This window comes from Athene cunicularia, assembly GCF_003259725.1.
Source record: "Athene cunicularia isolate RWA chromosome 5 unlocalized genomic scaffold, athCun1 chr5_part3, whole genome shotgun sequence".
In the NCBI taxonomy this organism is placed as follows: domain Eukaryota; kingdom Metazoa; phylum Chordata; class Aves; order Strigiformes; family Strigidae; genus Athene; species Athene cunicularia.
The window spans coordinates 959739-978686 of record NW_020799103.1 but is presented as its reverse complement, the minus strand read 5'-3'; the positions used below and the strand labels follow the sequence as shown (position 1 = coordinate 978686).

Here is an 18948-nt window from a genome sequence, read left to right as displayed (position 1 = left end):
GTCTTTATGTGCTCAATGGTAAATCCCAGTCATGTTTACCCAACAATAAAATATCCGCTGTGCTAGTGGATATTTTAGGCTTTCAGAGAAGTTGTAACGGTGATTGCCCATGTAGTAGTGAAATACAAAGTGTTTATGAAGAGAAAGAACTGATGGGATTTTAGTGAATAGTGAGGAACCTTTAAGAGGTATGCCCTGGGACTGCTGCTGATTTTGTTCAATACAGTGTAAATCAAACCAAAGGGATCAATGAGTTCCAAAACCAAAGTAGCAGAAGGATGTAGAAAAATACCACATTGTTATGTATACATGTTACATGTGGATAGAGGCAAGAGGAAACAGGCATAGCTCATCCAGCTTCTCATAAATTTTACATACATTTGTTGCCAGCTGATTTCAGAGGGATTTGTGAGTGCTAGTGTGTATCAGACAGCAGGTCCATGTCACATCGGTAGGGAAGGACAGTCTTAACGAGAGCAAAAGCACAGGGAAGACTCGTTCACTAGGGAACGTTATACAGGAGTGGTGGCATGGGTTAGTATTGGAAGGATACACAGACCAGTTTTGTTTTGAGATGAGGAGCAAAAGCTTACATCAGTGGGGTATTTCAGAGCCTGACAGCTGTGTTCAAGGTGACTGATCACGAGGGAGCAACAGCTGGTTTCCAAACTGTAACCAACGTGCTTGGGTGGCTTCTGCCCCGATACCTCTCCAAAAGTGGTGTTGCTTGACTGTCTTCCCGAGGAATATGCTTTCCCAGTGCTTAGCTTGACATCCTTTTGTTTAAGAGTTGTATGTATCTGGGGAGAATTTGTACCAAGTAATGAATGACTTTAGATTTGACTGTAGAGAAAGTCCTTTGATTAGAAGAGAGTTGGCACTCCCTGTCTCTGTTGAGATATGACTGATAGGTTCTTTGTTTATCTACCTGAAGGCATTAAACAAAGCATGTACAAGACAAACAAATCTTTATTAGGATTTGGTATAAAAAACCTTTTCTGAAGCATGATTGCAGCAATTTTAATTAGTTTTCACAAATGATTTCAATTAACACCCACAGTGTTTACTTTTTAGCTACAGAGAAGATTCACTCACAAAGCAAATAAAAAAAGCTGACATAAGTTTTCATGTGCAGCTTGGCAAAAAGACTTCTTGCAAGTTAGTGATCTTGCATTTCAGAAGGTTATTTGCTTTTGCTGTTGGAGTAGGTTTGGGGTTTTGTCTTCTGGATGGTCTAACAGAGGAAAAAAATAATCTGCTGTGTGTTTCAAAGAGGTGTTACGGAACCTGTTAGCTCTGTGTTTTGTTTGAATCACCCTCATTTGTTTGTGGTGAGCAGGAACATTTCACTAGTCTGCAGTTTGTAGTATTTGAACTGTGACCACCTCTTGTTTACCTCTTCAGACATTTTGTCTTCCTATGTTTGTGGCATTTACTGGACTTTCTTGTTTTCCTGGTTTGAGTTCCCTAATGGGAACTGCAGCATGTGGTTCAGGTTCTTCATGTGAGCTGCAAATGTAGCTCTAGGAGCAAACCCTGCCAGTTCCTTTGACAACAGCTTTGCAAATAGCTCTGCTGGGGGATGTATAAACTTCTCCCATGGAAATACCATGTAGAATGCATGTGCTCGAGGGCTGTATAAAGCCGGGCCACTTTGCTATCCGAAGGCAAAGATATGTATGGTGATAAATTAGGTGTAATTATAGCCTAACTTTAATAAGCAGATGTGTTATTATATAGACCTTCTTTTGGTGCCTTACAGGTTGAAGCATAGGCTAGCCAGTGCTGGCGGGGCAGGGAACATCAAGGCAGCATCTCCTCTGGCCCGATGAAATGTCCCCTACTGGTTCATGTCATGGATGGGGTGACAGTCTTGGGATCAAGGTGGAGTCCACAACGTCCGTGTTGCCTTGGTCTGTGGTGCCCGCTCCCGGTGCGGGAGGAGCGTGCGGTGGCGGGTGTGGCGGTGGGAGCATTCAGCCGTGACTGCCACCGCCTGAGCTCCCCACGGCTTTCGCAGCCGGTGCCAGCCAGCTCTGCCTTTGCCGCCAAGCTGAGAACTCGCCGTGGCGCCCAGGCTGATGCTGGAGCCGGGAGCAGGTGCGGGCCCTCCGCGGTGGTCCCGGGGCAGAACCGGGAGCACCTGGGTGGAATCCCAGGAGGGACTGCTGGAGTCGGTGCAATTCTGTCCTGTTCAGCTTTCACTCCTTGTAACGTCCAAAAACATTGACGCTGCTGCCGGTTGTTTCTGGGGCTCAGGAACGGCGAGGCTGGTGTGTGTTCTTCCAGGTGCATGTTTTATGCAGGCAAGGCCTGCACCCGGCTGGGAGGAATACTGATAGCCAGATTAACACACTCTAGTTTTGAAATAACACACTCCCAAGTAAGCAGGACTTAACTAGATCTTTCCCAGACTGCAGTCGGATGCTAGTAACAATGCAGTTCATGTATTGTGCGCTGAAAAAGTATTCTTTTCAAGCTACTGCCTGGGTAATTTTCAATGCCTTGCCTTTTTTTCAGAAAACCATGAAGGTTGCTGCTACTGTCCCTTGCATGTTTCTGATACAAAAAGGCAGGACATGAACAACAGTTATAACAATTAAACCCCAAACATATCTTTAAAGCTGATGGATAGATTGTGATAAGATGCCTACAGAGAAATTTTCTAATCACTGAGGAAAGGCTTGAAATAATTCGTTGCTTGCTCTATATTTCATTGAAAGATACAAATTGTATGCTATTGTGTTCTCTTAAGATTTGGAGTTTGAGATTTTTAGGAAGCAGCGGATGATACACTATTATAATAAGCAGTCCTTTTCTTGGAAATCGTATATGCCAGATTTAGGGGTTTTCCACAGCTACCAAATGGCACAGTCCCAGCACTGTGTTACTCCTAAGGAGTAATCAAATATGCTGGGAAAGAAGCAAGCCAGAATTTGTTGCTTTAATTTGAAAATGTACATAGTTGATTCTTCAGAAAAAAAAAACAGTTTCTGTCTTTAGATAGAAACAAATCCTGAAGCTCTTACAGTATTCACACCACATCATTTCTGATTTGAATGGGTGCTCTTCAGGAGTAAGAACTGCTTGGATTCTGTCCGTAGTTTTAGGAAATTTCAAAAAAGGAGGTTGTCTCTTCCAAATTATTTAAATGATGTGAATTGAAACCCATGACTTAAATAGCACAGTAGATACCTACCAGGTTGTCCCCAGTGAACTTGGCGATGGTCTGTGAGGTGATATTCCTCCTAGGATTGTAGTGAAAGTGCACACTGAAGGCTCTGCTTCGCTTGCTTGGTAGGTGGTGGGATCGGTCCTGCTGCTTCGCATGCCAGGCTGGCAGACTCTGATGAATGTACGGTGTAATATATTGGTTTGGGCAGAATTTTTCAAGACTGTATGTTATGATATGAGGGCATTTGAGAACTGGCTTTCACAAGGGCTAATTATAACTTACGCTTGTTAGGATGTCATGTGTGATGTTGTATTCGGGGTCTGGACATGTAAGAGTTTTCTTCTGAAGAGTTCTTGATGACTTCAGAGGTCATCAGTATCACCCTGCAAAATTTTTACTGGCTTATATTGGTATAATTTGCCCCCCTCCCTTTTTTTTTTTTTTGGGTGTGTGTGTGTCTGTTGACGGAAGGATCTTGTGTTAATGCAGCTCTGCTGATGTAAATCAAGTCTTTTTTGTGAACTAATCCCATCTGTTGAAAAAAGCCCTCCTGCCAGGGCAGGTTGTATTTCTCCTCGGTGTACTGGGTGCTGCATTGCTATTGCTGTGGTGAATTGCATTCTTCTGCAAGTGGCAATCAACCTTTGAAAGGAGAAAATAGCAGGTCGCACACAACACGATCACAGTAGTTAAGAAATCAATCTTTCTGACCTGGAATATGGACAGAACATTTTGCATCAGATGTCTAAGAGTTCTCTGGTAGAGTAAGAGTCATTCATTCAAAAGAAGAGCTGGTAACTGTACATTTGGACAAGGTTAAAAAAAATGCACCACAGAAGAGGACTTGTTTTTCCTTAACTGCAGTTTGATTTGTACAGTGAGATCTCAAGACGGGAAATAGTGTTACTGCTGTCCTGGCCCTGAAGGATGTTCTCATAGTATCTGTCGTCAGGTTCGGTGCGTACTAGCTGCTGTTTTACTCCCAAGTAGCTAATTCTATGCAATGAGTATAAAGTTGGTTTATAATTTCTGATATAAAGTAAGATTTTAATAAAAACCAATGTGGCATACAAGGCTGAGCCCTCTTTATTAAAACCAGAACTGATCTTTTAATGGTCTCTGGTACTCTCTTAAATAACTCTCTAATAGTGATTGTTACTGTTGTTTAATTGGACCTGCTTTGAGTCGAGGCATGGATTGCAGAGGTCCCTTCTGACCCAGAAGTATGCTGTGATTTCTTCCTGTTTCCTCTTCCTTCTGTAGTCCCGTTCTCAGCTTCCTTGATGTTAGAGAGAGGTTTGATCCAGAGAGGAATATAAGCAGCTCTGCTCCATACATTTCTAACTGGATATTTGCATATTCCGTTTTTAATGCAATTGATGTGATTGATTTCCTCTGAATACACTCTAGAAATAAAATAGTTACACTTGGACTGTTGTGTTTTAATTGGCAGTTCCCTCTTCCTTATGAACCTGTTACCATAACATGAACTGCCATGCTGTTTCTTGGAGTCATGATTATTTGTCAAGTTTACAGTTCAGCAAGAGGCTGCTGTGCCTGATGGTAATGGAAATGCAGAGTATTTCTAACATGCTCTTTAGATTGTATTTTCTAGACTTATGCAGTCTGCTCTGGCTCTGTTCAGGCATTTAGTTTCTTTTTCTGAATGGTGTTTTTTCTGTTCCATACACACCCAAGAAATAGATTAGAATTAAATACTGTATATTGAAAAAAAAAAAAAAAAAGCCACTTAGATTACTGGAAACAGCTGCTCTCCAGCTGGGATTAGAATGCATTTCTCAGGCATTTAAAGGTCATTTTAGAAATGAGTCCAGGAACACCAAGAAGTGAAATTTTGAACTGAGAATTTAGGCAGTGATTGTTTCAGCAGTGTGTTATATTCAGTGTGTCAGCTCTAGTGCGTGGTCGTGGTGCTTGTACACTTCTCACTTTGTGGCCCCTTTCTAAGACTATCGTAGCCAAGTAAACACCAGCAGTCACTCTTGGATCAGGTGTGATATGAATGTCTGATTTTGGTGGTAGTGTTTGTTCCTGACCTGCTTTAACCATTGTTGTGATCACGTTGTTGTGGCTGTAACGTATCCGTACGAGTCCCAAAGTGGGAAGCAGTCATACACAGTAAAGCAGAGTGGAACGCCGTTCCTGCTGAGATGAATCCAAGCGTCCAGCAATCAGAAAGTTGAGTGGAACAATCAAGATTATATAATTACAGGTCTGCAAACACATAGATCGGGACGATCTTTTGAAGATTTAAACACCTTTCTGTTGAAAGGGTTCTAGGCATTGCCATGAGGAAACACGTCGCAGCCCCTGTGCCCTTGCTTTGTTGCTGGTCTGGCGGTTGGTAGCTCTTGGCAGTGCTTGGGAAGGCCCCGTGCTACTTTTAGCCTGTGTTTGCATGTTCTCTGGTATAAGCACATACACACCCAACTGTCTTTTACAGTCAGTTGTGAACTTTCTAATTTGAGAATTTTGTAATCTGAGAAAATGCACTTTATGCTTTTTTTTTTTTTAGTCTTCCCTTGCCACACACACTTAAATTCATTAAAGAGCTGGAAGGCATGTTCTCTTGAGAGCAGATTTCTTTTCCTCTCCTGATATTAACACTTTTAGTAAGCTCTATTCTCAGAGGTAAGCACGTGAGTCTCTCCCATTGTTAGGGGAGTGGAAAGGCCGTGTTTCATTCCTTTGTTGCAGTGTGTTTCTGTTGACGTTAACAAGAGCTCTGGATATCAGCTGCCTCCTAATCCAGACCCAGTGATGTGGATGAGCTCTTGCATCTGCACGGAGTTCTCTGGGCTCCACATGGGCCACGGCTCCGACTGCAGAATCCCAGCCGCACGGAAATCCTGCAGTGTTAACGTGCTGCCCTGGGATTTGGGAGGCCCAGGTTCTATTCCTGCCCTTCTGCAACTTCTGCTGTGACCTTGCAGAGTCATCTGGCATCTCAGTTTATCTCTGTCTTGCAAAGTGCTGCAGGACACTCTGCTGCTAGAATGTAGGCTCAGTGATACTTAGGACAGGAAGCACCTTAGGGCAGAAATTGAGCACTGTCTTTGAACATTACTCAATAAATTTAAGTATAAGGGAAATAAAAGGGATTTACGGCCCTTATTACAAAGACATTACTACAAGAGAATAGTACTAACAAAAAATAACAGATGTGATATTTCTTTCTCTAGTGTCCCCCTCTTCCATAACATAGTACTCAGATGTCACAAATTCCAAAAGATGATTCTCATTGTTCTTCCCATACCGTTGGGATTTATTAACCTGCCGCAATATTTCTAGGTAGGATTTAATGACCTGGAGGGTGGTATCCTACTTTCATGGCTTGTGATTGCATCGTTGAGTAAAAAAGCAAAATGAACCCAAGTAGTGTACGTGTCTTGTTAGATCGCTCGAGGAATAGTTGCTGGCGCAGGTCTCTTCTGCAGAGCCTGTTTTGTGTTGGGAGGTATGCTAACTTTCTGATTACTCTTGTGAAGGGGAATTATTTGTTGGTACGAGGTTGTTATGCTGTCAGATTCACAGGACCTTACAGCCAGCAGGAGGGTTCAGTGAAGTGTCCATCTAAGCTCCTCCAGTGCATAGACATGATGTTTGTGAGAGAATCAAAGCAGCCCCCATCAAACCCCGTGAAAGCAATTGTGTGCTTCCCACTGCTCTCTACTCCATTCTCCTGGGCAATTGAAAGAGTGCATGTTGTGTGTAGGGGCTGAGAGGGGAAACGTATCTTTTTTCCTGCCCTTATTGTGGGAGAAGGGTACTCTTCATGTGCTTGATTAAATACATCCTTGGCTTGTAGTCAGAGATGTGAGCTGGAATGACTTGTTGTAGGCCTCATTTATCTTAATAGATGTGGGGAGATGTGACAGCAGCTGAGACTTTGGACTGCTGCATGCAAAGGTTGTGACTGTGAAAGTTCATTACACTGTCTGGCTTTACATATGGGTAGCCTGAACTTCTGAGATTAGCTTATGCATCTCTGTCAACAGTACAAGTTAGGGATAGTAATGAAGGAAAAGGACAATACATGGTTTTGAGGTCTGTCCAAATCAGTTCCTTGCATCATGTTGGTAATTTCCCTGGGGTGATTTATCTATTACGAGATAACGTGAAGTTATTAAATACATGTGCACAGCAGGCCCTTGTTATCTGTTTGTGCATTGTTGCCCTCTGTTGCGAACATTCTATATACACATGTGCATTACAAATGACATGCCTCTATCTGGTTATAAATATTTTCCATTTGGAATTATCTGCCTCTGCTACAGAGATGAGAGGTGATCACTTGAGCATGAAAGATAAGGGGCCAGAGGAAAGGAAAATAAAAACTATGAAGCACTGAGCTGCATACAAAATAAGTGACATAATCCAGTGTATAAGCCTGTTAGATAAACTGCAGCGAACAGTTTTTCTTACATGCCTAGCTGCTGCCATGAATTCAGGTTGTATGCCTACAGAGTGACTGTAAGGGAAGAGAGGGTTGGGGTTTTTTCAGCAAACCTGGTATAACAGGCTTTGTTTATTTGCCAGAAAAAAAGTTAGCTATGTTAATACGTTTTGCTTTCCTAAAAGCTATAAAATTGCTACTGGAAGAGTGGAAAGCAACTCTTATTGTTCCTAAGACTTTGGGCCACAAATAATCAGATAAAGAAGGAAAAATCTTGGTTTAAAATTAATTAGTTTGTGCGAATTCTGTCTTTTTGCCAATTTACTTGCCTTTCCTGCAGAAGCAAGATGTACCTGCCGAGATGCTCCTGGCGCGGCAGCGGCCCTGGTGGTTACTGACGCCTTGTGCTCTGCCAGCTGCCTGCTTTGCCTTGGTGTGAGGCAGCGGATCCTGTTCCGACCTGCTGCACAGGGCGCTCCAGAAGGCCCCGGCATCCTTGCCAGGAGCAAACTGACCACTGCTCTCTTGGCTCGGAGTCAGGCTCCACTCTATACCGGCAGCTGCTGTAATGATTTGCTTTTAAACGTGTCCCTTATGATCCAGGGAAATACCTGGGCACCAGTATGCCTTCTGGGCAGCTCACAAGGCTAGAGCATAACAATGATGAATTGGCAGGACTTTGCACCTTTCCTATAATGTGTCAATCCACAATTTCTGGCACAGGGAGGGCAATTGTCATGTCAAACCCCATTCTGTATTGAAGAATAATTTCTTTCCCCTTACAGTAAAAGGAGCCATGTTTGTGCCAGGTGCTAAGGTTGAAGAGGGACATGGTAATTCCTGGGCCTTTGACATGGAAATAAATTTTTCCCTAAAGGTAAAAACACAAGGCTTTCAGAGGTAGCAATAACATCCAGCGTGCATCGTGCTGCACTGAAGTCAGCAGGGACTTTTAGGCTTTAGAAAATGCATAAAATTATGAGAGCACTTTTATTTACTTATTTATGATTTTAGTTCTGTGGCCAAACTTACAGCTAAGAAGAAGAGTTTTAAAAAGTCAGTAAAATGCATCTGTCTCAGCAAGGCATGAGTGTCAGACTTTACAAATGTGATTGTTTGGAGGGATGTGAAGACTCATTTAAGCACTCAGAATGGGAGTGCATTAAAGCATGAAAGTTATGGAAAGTGAGGCTTAATTGACTGTTCTTTAAGCTACTTCTCTATGAAGGTGAGGCAGTAATTTATTATTTATGACAACACTGTTTGTATCAGTAACTTTAAAATTGAAAGTCTGGGGCAGATTCACAGCTGCTGTAGCACGCTGGAGTGAGGGGCTAAGGTGTCTTACAACACTGAGCATCTAGCCTGCTAACTCCCAGTGTAGGGAGAGGCATATGAAATGCAGGCCGAGGCATGTGACGGCATGAAGGGCATGATCTGGAGATGGTTTTCTGTCTGAGAATCTCCCAGGGGCATATGGGGGAAATCATTTCCATACGGCATGGCTACAGCCACCCAGCATTTGACGAGCAGGCAGGACCGTGGCCCAGGTTGCCCCTCCCAGCCAGGACTGGCCACTCGCAGGAGCCAGGCAAGCGGCACTGTTGCAAGGAGAGCACCTGCATTGCCAGGGCCTCTCTCAAGCACCGTTCTCTCAGACCGAGTGCTGTAAGGGAGATGCCTCCTGAAGGGATTTGCACTCACTGAATGATCCCTTCCCATACGGTCTCTGTAACTGGGATGGCTGGCACGTTCTGACCCTTACGCTGCCTGCCTTCCCTGCCTTCATCCTGCTCTGCTGCTGCCCCTCCCGAAGAAGGCAGAGTTGCATGAGTCCTTCGGCACTGCTTTGTCATGCGGGATAGGGAAATGTGACAAACAGAATCTTTGTGGATTTGTTAAAAACAAACCAACAGCTTCTTAGAAGTATTAGAACTTGATTATGTTAATATTAAACATAATTATGGCACATTATTTATGTTTGCTACATTTCTGAGGAGAGCTGTGCTGTGCTCTCCAGACATCTGCACCATATAAATGCAGGTGGTAGAGTGCAACATTTCCAAGTGCCAGATCGGCACCATTTTCCCCTTCCACGTATGGCTGCTCTGTCTCTCCAATTGCAGATACTCAGCTTAGTCACATTGAGTCCTTGTTTGCCTGAAAGGCAAACGCATTTATCTTTATAAGCATGTTTCCATAATTAGAAACTGAATCAACAGTGTATTGAAGATGGCACATTTGCTCATTCCCTTTCTTCTCCCTATGGTGGCATAAAGCAGTGAAGCACAATAATTAATGAAAACCACTTTATTATTCAGGCAACATATCTGAGGTTGAAAGAAACAGAGCATGGGTTACGAATACATTGCTGAAGACCACCAGTGCCATCACAAAGTGTATGATCAGTTCTAGGGGGAGAGTCCCATCATTCGGTCCGGTTGGGCAGGGTGCTCTGAAACTGTCCGTGACACAACTCACATTTCTCATGATAACTCATGAAAATGTGGAATGCATGAAAAAACCTGACTTAAGTATCCCGCTAGGGTGTCTCCAGTGTTCTTTCCGAAATTGTGACTTTTTTAGCTTCATTTACATGTCTGCTGTGTCCTGTGACTGAGAGAAAATTATACATTTTTTAGTAGACTTCTCTTCTGGGAGAGTCTGCCCAGTGGGTTTTGCAAGCGAAGGGTGCACATAATGCTCTGCTCAGCACTCTGCCTTTGCAGAGCACGGCTAATCTGTTTTAAATAACAAAGGCCAGAAAATGCCTGACTGCAAAATGTTGCTTTGCCTCCTGTGGGCATGCTCCAGAGTAAGTCGCTGTTTGTGGGCCGGCATTGGAGGTTAGGTAAAATGCAGCACTGTGCTCTGCCTCCTGCACCTGATGCTGAAGTCCGGGAAGGATTCCTCCGTTCTTACTGACCATGGGTAAGGCTTCAGGGTTCCCCTGAGACCCTCTTAGGCCATTCACTTCATTTGCAGTGTAACCAGCAAAGTGTGTACTGCCTGTAAATGTCACAGCTGTAATGTGCAGCTGAAGTCGTGCTGGTGGTAAGCCAAGATTGGGGTTCTGCTCCAGTTCCACCTATTTCGGTACTACAGCTAGCTATGAAGAAGATTTTGTTTCCTTGAGCTTACGACGTCAGTCCACTTCAGGAAGACTCTATGACAGGAGTAAGAATAGCCCACTTGCTAAAAACGAAGGTGGTTGAGAGCAATGACTCTGTCAAGGCAGCTGATTTTCAGGTCCGTTATTAGAGCCTGATTTCCTTTTATAGATTTTATACCCGGTGGTGCTGCATTGTTGTGGCAAATAAAGCTTCCCAGTGTTGCAAAGCTATGAGCAGCCACTTGCACCGAGAACAAAGCTTTGATCTTCATGTTTTGATATTCACCTCCACAGTGTTACATTTTGGGAATAGAGAACTGGTGTGCACTATTTTTAGGTGGGCACAATCTCAGTAAGGTAAATGTCTTTTTTTGAATTCAAAGTGCTGTTAGCTAGTGGTTGATTTGATAGTTTCGTGCTTGCTACAAATCTCTAGATGTTAGGGGATGAACAAAAAGAACATGTGGCTTTGCACAAGCATGACGGAAAACCTGAATATGTTTTTTTGACCTTACAAAGGAAAAAACTTGTACTGAGCAATATGCAGCAAATCTAATACAAAGTGGAATAGTGCTCTGTGCTGTGCATGCAAGTGCCTCTTACTGTTTATTCAAGGTGCTGCAGCCATAGATAAAAAATCTGAATAGATATTGATAATATAATGTGGAAAATTCTAGGAATATGTTGAGTCCATTCCTAAAATATAGCTGCAGTTTAAGTACTGCGGTGGACATGATCATCATTTCTTTTTAATTGTTGTTCTTTATGAAAAACTGTATCAGCGCTTTTCTTTGGCATTATATCACTTCCATGAGAGAGTTTATTTACGCAAAAGTATGTGCCGTGCACAGTTCTGCAATGCCAGTGGGACCAGCTCCAAGAGCATCACTCCTGGTGGCTACCTGGGGTGAATTTAAGGACAATTCGTACTTGACCATCTTGTCCTTTCCTCCATATCCTCAGAGAAGCAGGTCCACTAAGGTCACATGCACTGTAACAGTCTAGCTGCGAGGACTGCTTGTGACACAGCTCTGTTCCCTTTCTCAGCCTAAGAGAGGGCACATCCAGGTCCTTTCCAAGGATGAACGTGTATTTAATGTGGCTGACAAAGTGTGCTTGCTTTTAATTTCCTGTTGCATTAACCATTCTAGTGTGCCTGTTGTTCAGATCTGATAGAGATGACCAGTTCCCAGAGCGGTTGGCTGCTTAGTTTGAGAAGCTGCCTGGGCTCAACACAGAATCATTCCCTGCGCAGGTACCTGGGAGGGGATTGCACTGCTAATGCCAGCTAAACTAGCAGGGAAGTTCTCACTGGTTAGGGCTAAAAGGAAAACCCTGTTGTATTTTACTGGGAGGCAGTCTGGGCCAGCCAACATAACAGAAGTTGTTCTCCCTCCCACAGTGGTGGGTGCTGCTCCTTCCTCTGCTGGGCACTGGGCTGTCCCTTGGCTGATGCAGCCTCCCTGAAGGAGGGCTCAGTGCCCCGGGGTGCTAGGTGCTGGCCAAATGCGGAGAAAAAGAAAACTGCTGTTTTCTAGAGCTTAACGTATGAATAAACGGAAAAGAAGAAAGAAGTGTGCTGATCCCATTTCGCAGATGGGGAGTTGATTATGGGGAAGTGGCTTGCTCAAGATTTCACAGAAGGGGCTAGGCAGCACTGAGCTCTCAATGCAGATTTGATGATATCCACGTAGCATCGGAACCACAGGAGCGTTATTCTGCATCACAGCAAAGACATTTCTGGACTTGTGGAGAGATTTGGAAAAAAGGGAACTTAATAACACCAAGGGAATTCGGAGTGGTACCACAGCATAAGTAGGACACAGCCATGCTAACAAGGGACAGTGGTGAACAGTGCTCTCAGTCCATAGAGCAGGAACAGCATATTCCAGCTCTGCGTATTGGGTTTCCTCATGCAGTGGTCTCTAAACCAGAGATACGATAGCTGTTGATATGAAAATTATCGGGTTTTAGTTAGGAATTATTCTTCTCCAGTACTTTTACTGGTCTTTATTCTGCTGAGAGAAGAGCAGAAGTCATGGAACTTTTTAGCAGAGATAGAAAAGAGTTGCTGAAGTTAAGAAAGAAAAATTGAGAAAGGATAAATAATTCATTTTATTCTTAACCTTTTTTTCTTGAAATATTGGTAAAGAAGGTTCATGGACAATACTTGGACATATTTTTCTGGAAATATAAGATAGTTACCTTGTTTGTTGCTGCAGAAACATAATATGCACTTCTCTAGCTATGGTACCTTATGAGTGCATGCTTTATTTTGTGGCATGTTAATGTTAAACATTGGCAGGATTCTGATGTCAATCATGTAGGCTAAATAGTTACACCTGGATTTTTTTATTACTATATAATTTGTGGTCCTTCTGCTTTTTATTTGCCTCCTTTTAGCCTTGACTATTTGAGAATTCTTAGTAGTTAAATCAGAAGGGAGTATTTCCACGTGTGAAGATTCCTGTTTTGCTGAAAGAACAGGTTTTCACATCTTGTTGAGCCGATACATCTTGTTAACATTTAATTCTTTCCTTTCCACAGAAGAACTCAAGGAGAAACTGAAGAAGTATGTTGATGAAGTGAATGCCCGTAAGCCTGGCTTCATCAAGGTGGTTCGACACAGCAAACAAGAGGGGCTGATTCGATCTCGAGTTAGTGGATGGAGAGTAGCCACAGCACCAGTAGTTGCTCTCTTTGATGCTCATGTGGAATTCAATGTGGGATGGTATGTGTCTTCTTGAATTTCTCTGACTGAGGGACCTTTTCTAAGCAGTGTTTATAAATTACTGAGTGGCGTTTCTCTGGCATACACAGGGTGAGTTAGCGTTCTGATCCTTTTAATGAAATCACAGCACAATCATGGACACGAGCATGAAAAATGTGTTTGTGCTGTGTAATGTAATCTAAATAAATTTTTATGGTGTGAGTTATCTCCTGCTCTAATTACAGTGTATTTAAACTATATTGGAAAACTGCACATTACAAACCTTGCCTGATAATGTAGCTCTTTGCCCATAGGGGCAAATTTATCTTCTTTTAATTAAAAATCCTATGTTTCTTTTATGTTCTATAGTGTAAACAAAGAAATGTCATTTTGGCACTGAGGTCGTTGCTCTGTGCAAAAGCAGCACATAAGTAAAGCGATGTATTTTAAATCATTCAGTGTGGATTTGATCTCTCTGTTGCTTCTTGAGTAAAAAAGATGGTAAAAAGGCAGGAGCTTCCCGAGGATAGATCTATTATTAACTCTGATCTTGATGTCCTTGATCATATTGAGAGCCTGAAGTTATCATTATTTGGTAGCAAGGGTGTAAATGCTCTATGATATGCAGATGCTCATTTCTTCCATTCACCAGCTAACATCAAGGTTAATAATAGGGCATCCTAGATAAAATATTGCAGTGTGTTATTTTGTGGCAGATCCTGTTCTGTCAAAATTCCCATCTCAAAGAAAAAGGAGCTCTGAATGGGTAACAGCTGTAGACTTTGCCCCTTCTGAAATATACAGCATAAGCTGCTATTTATTTGGAGAGTTGGACTAGATGACCTTCAAAGGTCCCTTTGAACCCAGACTGGTCTGTGATTCTGTGGTTTCCGTCAGTGCTGGGCTTCTACTGACACGATCTTAACTTTTTTTTTTTTTTCTTTTTTTTAGGGCTGAACCAGTACTCACTAGGATAAAAGAAAACAGAAAAAGAGTCATTTCTCCATCATTTGATAACATCAAGTATGATAATTTTGAAATAGAGGAGTATCCCCTCTCAGCACAGGGGTTTGACTGGGAGCTGTGGTGCCGATACCTGAACCCTCCTAAGTCGTGGTGGAAACTGGAGAACGCAACAGCTCCAATAAGGTAAGGTGCAATGGTGACCTAGAATAGTGTGTCACTGGAAACGCTCATCTAGATAGGACAGATGGTGAGTGGTCTCAGCTATGCAGGAGGTTTCACTGACAGAAATGGTAAACTAGTTAAATGCCATTGAGCTGTTGTCTTCAGCTTTTGTCCTTGACCCCTACACTACACATCATCAAGAAAACTGTTGGTTTAGTAGATCTCTTCAAATAGGTTTCCTTGTTATTAGCACGTGGCAGAACACATCGCCGAAGTGAAATGCTAGACCCGAATGTCCAGCAGCACTGCCTTCTCCAAATGTCTTGTCTGCTAATTCAGTGGTGATGGGCCAGAAGCAAAATTTTCTTTGCAAATATATCATATAAACAGAACTGATCTGACAGTTGGATTCTTTATGACACTGTCACATAGCTTTACAGCTGTGTTATGTCCTAGGGGTTAATGCTGGTCCACTGATAGTGTGTGAGCAAAGACTGTGTTAGATCCTTGCTTTGATGCAATCTAGCTCTGTACTTTCTTATCATGTCTAGACTACTGTTAGGTTGGTACAGAACAATACCCTTGTCTCAGGGAGGGGACGAGGTGCCTCTGCATCCCCTCAGCAGCTCTGCTGAGGTCCCAGGCCTTTCTTCTAGCTATGCATTCCTACCAAGGATGTCACTGGTACTTATACTCTAGCTCTCTGCAGAAAAAAAAGTGTGAAGACTTTTCACCGGCTGCAAAGCAGAGCCTTAAATAGCAGTTTCAGCACGAGCAGTCAGGGTCAGGGGTAGCTTCCATCCAGTAGTTCTGTCTTTTCAGGGCAGCAGCTGACAGGGAGTTGTCATCTTAAACATTCTGAACTGCGCTGGCCCACAGGCTGATAGTTGGAACAGGACCTAGAACTGGAAAATAGGAAATTTCCACATTGTTAGAAATGGTTATCAGTGTTAATGAACCCTGCTAGCATTATGAAAATGCTTTGAAATATTCTACTACGTCCTGGAGAGGCAAACCTTCTACATGAATTACAGTGACTTTTAAAATTAGAAGTATTTAAACTTAAAGAAAAGAGCAAAAATTTAAATAAAGAGTAAATGTACTTTTCCATTTTACCCCAAAACTGTTCTCCATGAGGGTTGTAGAGTGAATGTCCTTTAAGAATATTGGATGTTTATGCTTGTTTCCAAAGCCCTTTCCCTGGCACCTTTTATTCAGTGCAATACACTGCATGTGTGAGCTGAATAATTAAGCAAAAAAAAGCCATGTGTATTGATTGATGTTTTTTATCATGCCTCCAATATGCTTCTAGAATCATAACAAAGGGAAGCAGGTACTCTGAAAAATGCTTTAAAAACAACACCAAAAGCAAGAGTACTTTGTCATAAAAGAAGCTAATTTTTGAAGTGATGTTAACTGCTATTTTCTTCATTAATAAATATATCAGAAACAGCCTTTCATTGTTATAAAGTGAGTACTATAGCACCTTAAGTTGGAGGCATAAATGTATAGATTTCTGTAGAACTGTACAGTTTGTGATTAAGACATCCTATTATCTGTTTGAAAGCAGATGTCTGCTCTTACTGCAGCTTGAATGTTCCCGGTAAATGCAGGATGATTCCCCCGTACTGCTAATTAATACCCTGTTGTTAACAGAGTTCTTGATACCAGCATAATAATCAGAAAAGACATTTTTGTTTCTTGCCATTGTGGATTATAAAGTAGGAGAAAAATTAAAAGGCTGAATTATTTTGTATTCTCTTCCACTGCATCTCATAAAGGTAAAATTGTACTCTCGGTGTCTGAACTCTTACCTTAAGATTGGCTCTGCGCAGTAAAAGTTGGTTAATTGAGGTCAAATAGAGCACACTGATTGGTAAGGAGATGCAACTTGTTTAAGTCTGGCTCAGGACAATGGACTACTTGACAGTAAGGTGGTAAGAGCAGACATTCCTTGATTCTGTGCTATAGAAACTCACCTGGATGTTCCTATTCAAGAAATAAACTCTTTTACATAAGCTCACAGACACAAGTTTTATTAGCTGTAGATGAACCTCTAGTCCGGCTAAACCCACAAAACTGCATCGCTGAGTGTCCTTATCAGTTATCACAGACCAAAAACCTGAGGCCTTAGCAGGGATAGAGGCTGGAATAGCTGGGGCCTCAGAAGAGTTGGGGTCCAGCATTGTAAGCACTGCAATCCTACCTGTTCAGTGAATATGGCAAATAATTTTGAGTCTGTTTTCCTTCAGTGGTGCTTTATTTATCATAGAAACAAGAACTGTAGAAGACAAAGGTGAATAAATCTGTTTGCGACACACCTCCCTAAGCATCTGTCTTGACACACCATTTGATCCAGCAATTATAATCTATTTCTGAATAATGAGATTGTTCATTTTCTATCTGCCAATTTTGGTTGCTGCTGGTTTATTCTTTCAGAAGTCCTGCATTGATCGGGTGCTTCATAGTAGATAGAGAATATTTCCAGGAGATTGGCTTACTGGATGAAGGCATGGAAGTATACGGAGGAGAGAATGTGGAGCTTGGAATCAGGGTAAGGAACGTTGCCAGCCAACACTGGTTCTTACATTTAAAATACAGCTTGCTGCTTTACAGGGGAAAGAAACAGTCAAACATGTGTGGATGATGGTATGCAGAGGAGATCCACGGCTCTGCTGTAGTATCGACTGTTGTGTTTGAGGAGAGAGGGGGGAAAAAAGAGCAAAAGCTCCTTATATATCATGTATTAAAGAACTTACCTGGGATAGGAATAGAAACACGGAGCTTGGTGTTATTCTTTTGTTCAAGTAACAATGCTGGAATTCTGCAGACGATACCTAAAACTCCCTGCTTAGCTGTGGTCCCAGACTCGGTAAGGAGAATAGTTTCTCACAGGTGTCATGGGAAAAGCCTTTCTAGATTACTTGGTTTATTTGAATTAGGAAAATCATGATGGAGTGACCTGGAATACGTAGGCATTTATACTGCCTTCTCTCTAGAGGGAGTTAAGGTATTCATGAAGTACGTAAGTGCAGTGTTCCTTCTTCCCTCACACGCTTCATCTGTTCGCTATGTGCAGGATTGTGTGTGATTTGTGTACTACTTTCTGTATCTCTCACAGCTAAATACCTTTCTGAAAATACTGTGCTGTTCTGTTTGAGAATCTTTCAGATTTTTGATACAAGAGAAATTCTTAGATAGATGGTAATGAAAAGTGGTATGATGTGTGTTATAAAATTAAATTCTGAACTCTGCTATGAAATGTTAATGGAAGCTTGTATTTTGTGCTTTGTAGTTGTACTATAAAAGCATACTCTTACACAGTAGCAAAAAAAGGAGTTTATTTCAAAAATATTGAATTCTGTGTTAAGACTGTGAGATATAACAAAAAATACTCATTTTTAATTCTCAGTTCCTGGAATTCTTTTTCTCCCACCTGTCAGAGATAAAGCGTTACCGCAGCAAGACTGAAGCACAGGTCTCCTCTCAGTTACGTTAGAGCACAGTTTTAAGGAAGGGCTGAGAGAAGTGCAGGAGTGCTTCTTCTAATAACACAATTCTCCTCACTGTGTGGACCAGAGATCTGCTGCTGCTCCCAGAGCAAGATTTTGCAGCTCGGTGTTGCGATGAGTTGAAAATTAGTGTCACTTTGATTTTTCTTTCCCTTTCTCAGCTGACAAAACTATTATCTCCTCGTGTGAGGAGTTTTACCTAGTTTTGCATCATGAGAGAGATGCTGTCCAGTCTGCTAGACTTTGCCTTGCAGAAGTTGACTGGAAAGAGTCAAGACCGGAGACACAAATCTCTGCATAACTGAAGCTCTGGAGTAGGCTGGACCGCTGGAATAAGGCCCGGCACTGCTCTGATTTCCTTACGGCTTCTCGTCTGTCTCCAGGGAAGCAATGTCTGACCTACATAAGATACTTTCATCTGCAACAGATTGTAGTGTGCGAGGTAGCATGATGTATGCTGCCTCATCTAACTTTATCCTGACTTGGATCTGTGTTCCTGCCTATATCAAAACAAATTACTGAGCTGTAATGAACAGATCTTTTCAGCAGTTTATTACCAATTCTTCTCACAATTCTCCGCATATCCCATATAATAACCAGGATGAATATAAATGCACAGTGCAATAGTAGAGCTGCTGGGAAGCACAGCATTATTTCTACAGATGTTAAGCTTGCAAAGGAAGCTCCTTCCCTCAGTCACCTGCTTTTGGCTCACACCTGGGGCCATACACTGTTCCTTGGCAAAATACAGGTGACTGCTTCAAATACGCTCTCAAATCAGCTGTGTCATTCAGGTGCATCCTGAGCATTTGCCCCTAGCGGTGCAGCTCCCGGGGGCTGCCTTGCATTTCCTTTAGGTTGGGATACGTGGAAAACTGCAGTCAGCGGGTGATT

At 42.4% G+C, this 18948-nt stretch overlaps 1 protein-coding gene across 2 annotated transcripts in view; it reads left to right on the top strand.

The window, feature by feature from the left end:
* The window catches only part of GALNT18 (polypeptide N-acetylgalactosaminyltransferase 18), a 165115-nt gene that overhangs the window by 86388 nt on the left and 59779 nt on the right, over positions 1 to 18948 (top strand). For both annotated transcript variants that reach the window (XM_026850924.1, XM_026850923.1), the window contains exons 4-6: positions 13252 to 13435; positions 14366 to 14563; positions 16982 to 17096. In XM_026850924.1, the coding sequence (XP_026706725.1) occupies positions 13252 to 13435; positions 14366 to 14563; positions 16982 to 17096 (497 nt within the window). The remainder of the gene's footprint in view (positions 1 to 13251; positions 13436 to 14365; positions 14564 to 16981; positions 17097 to 18948) is intronic.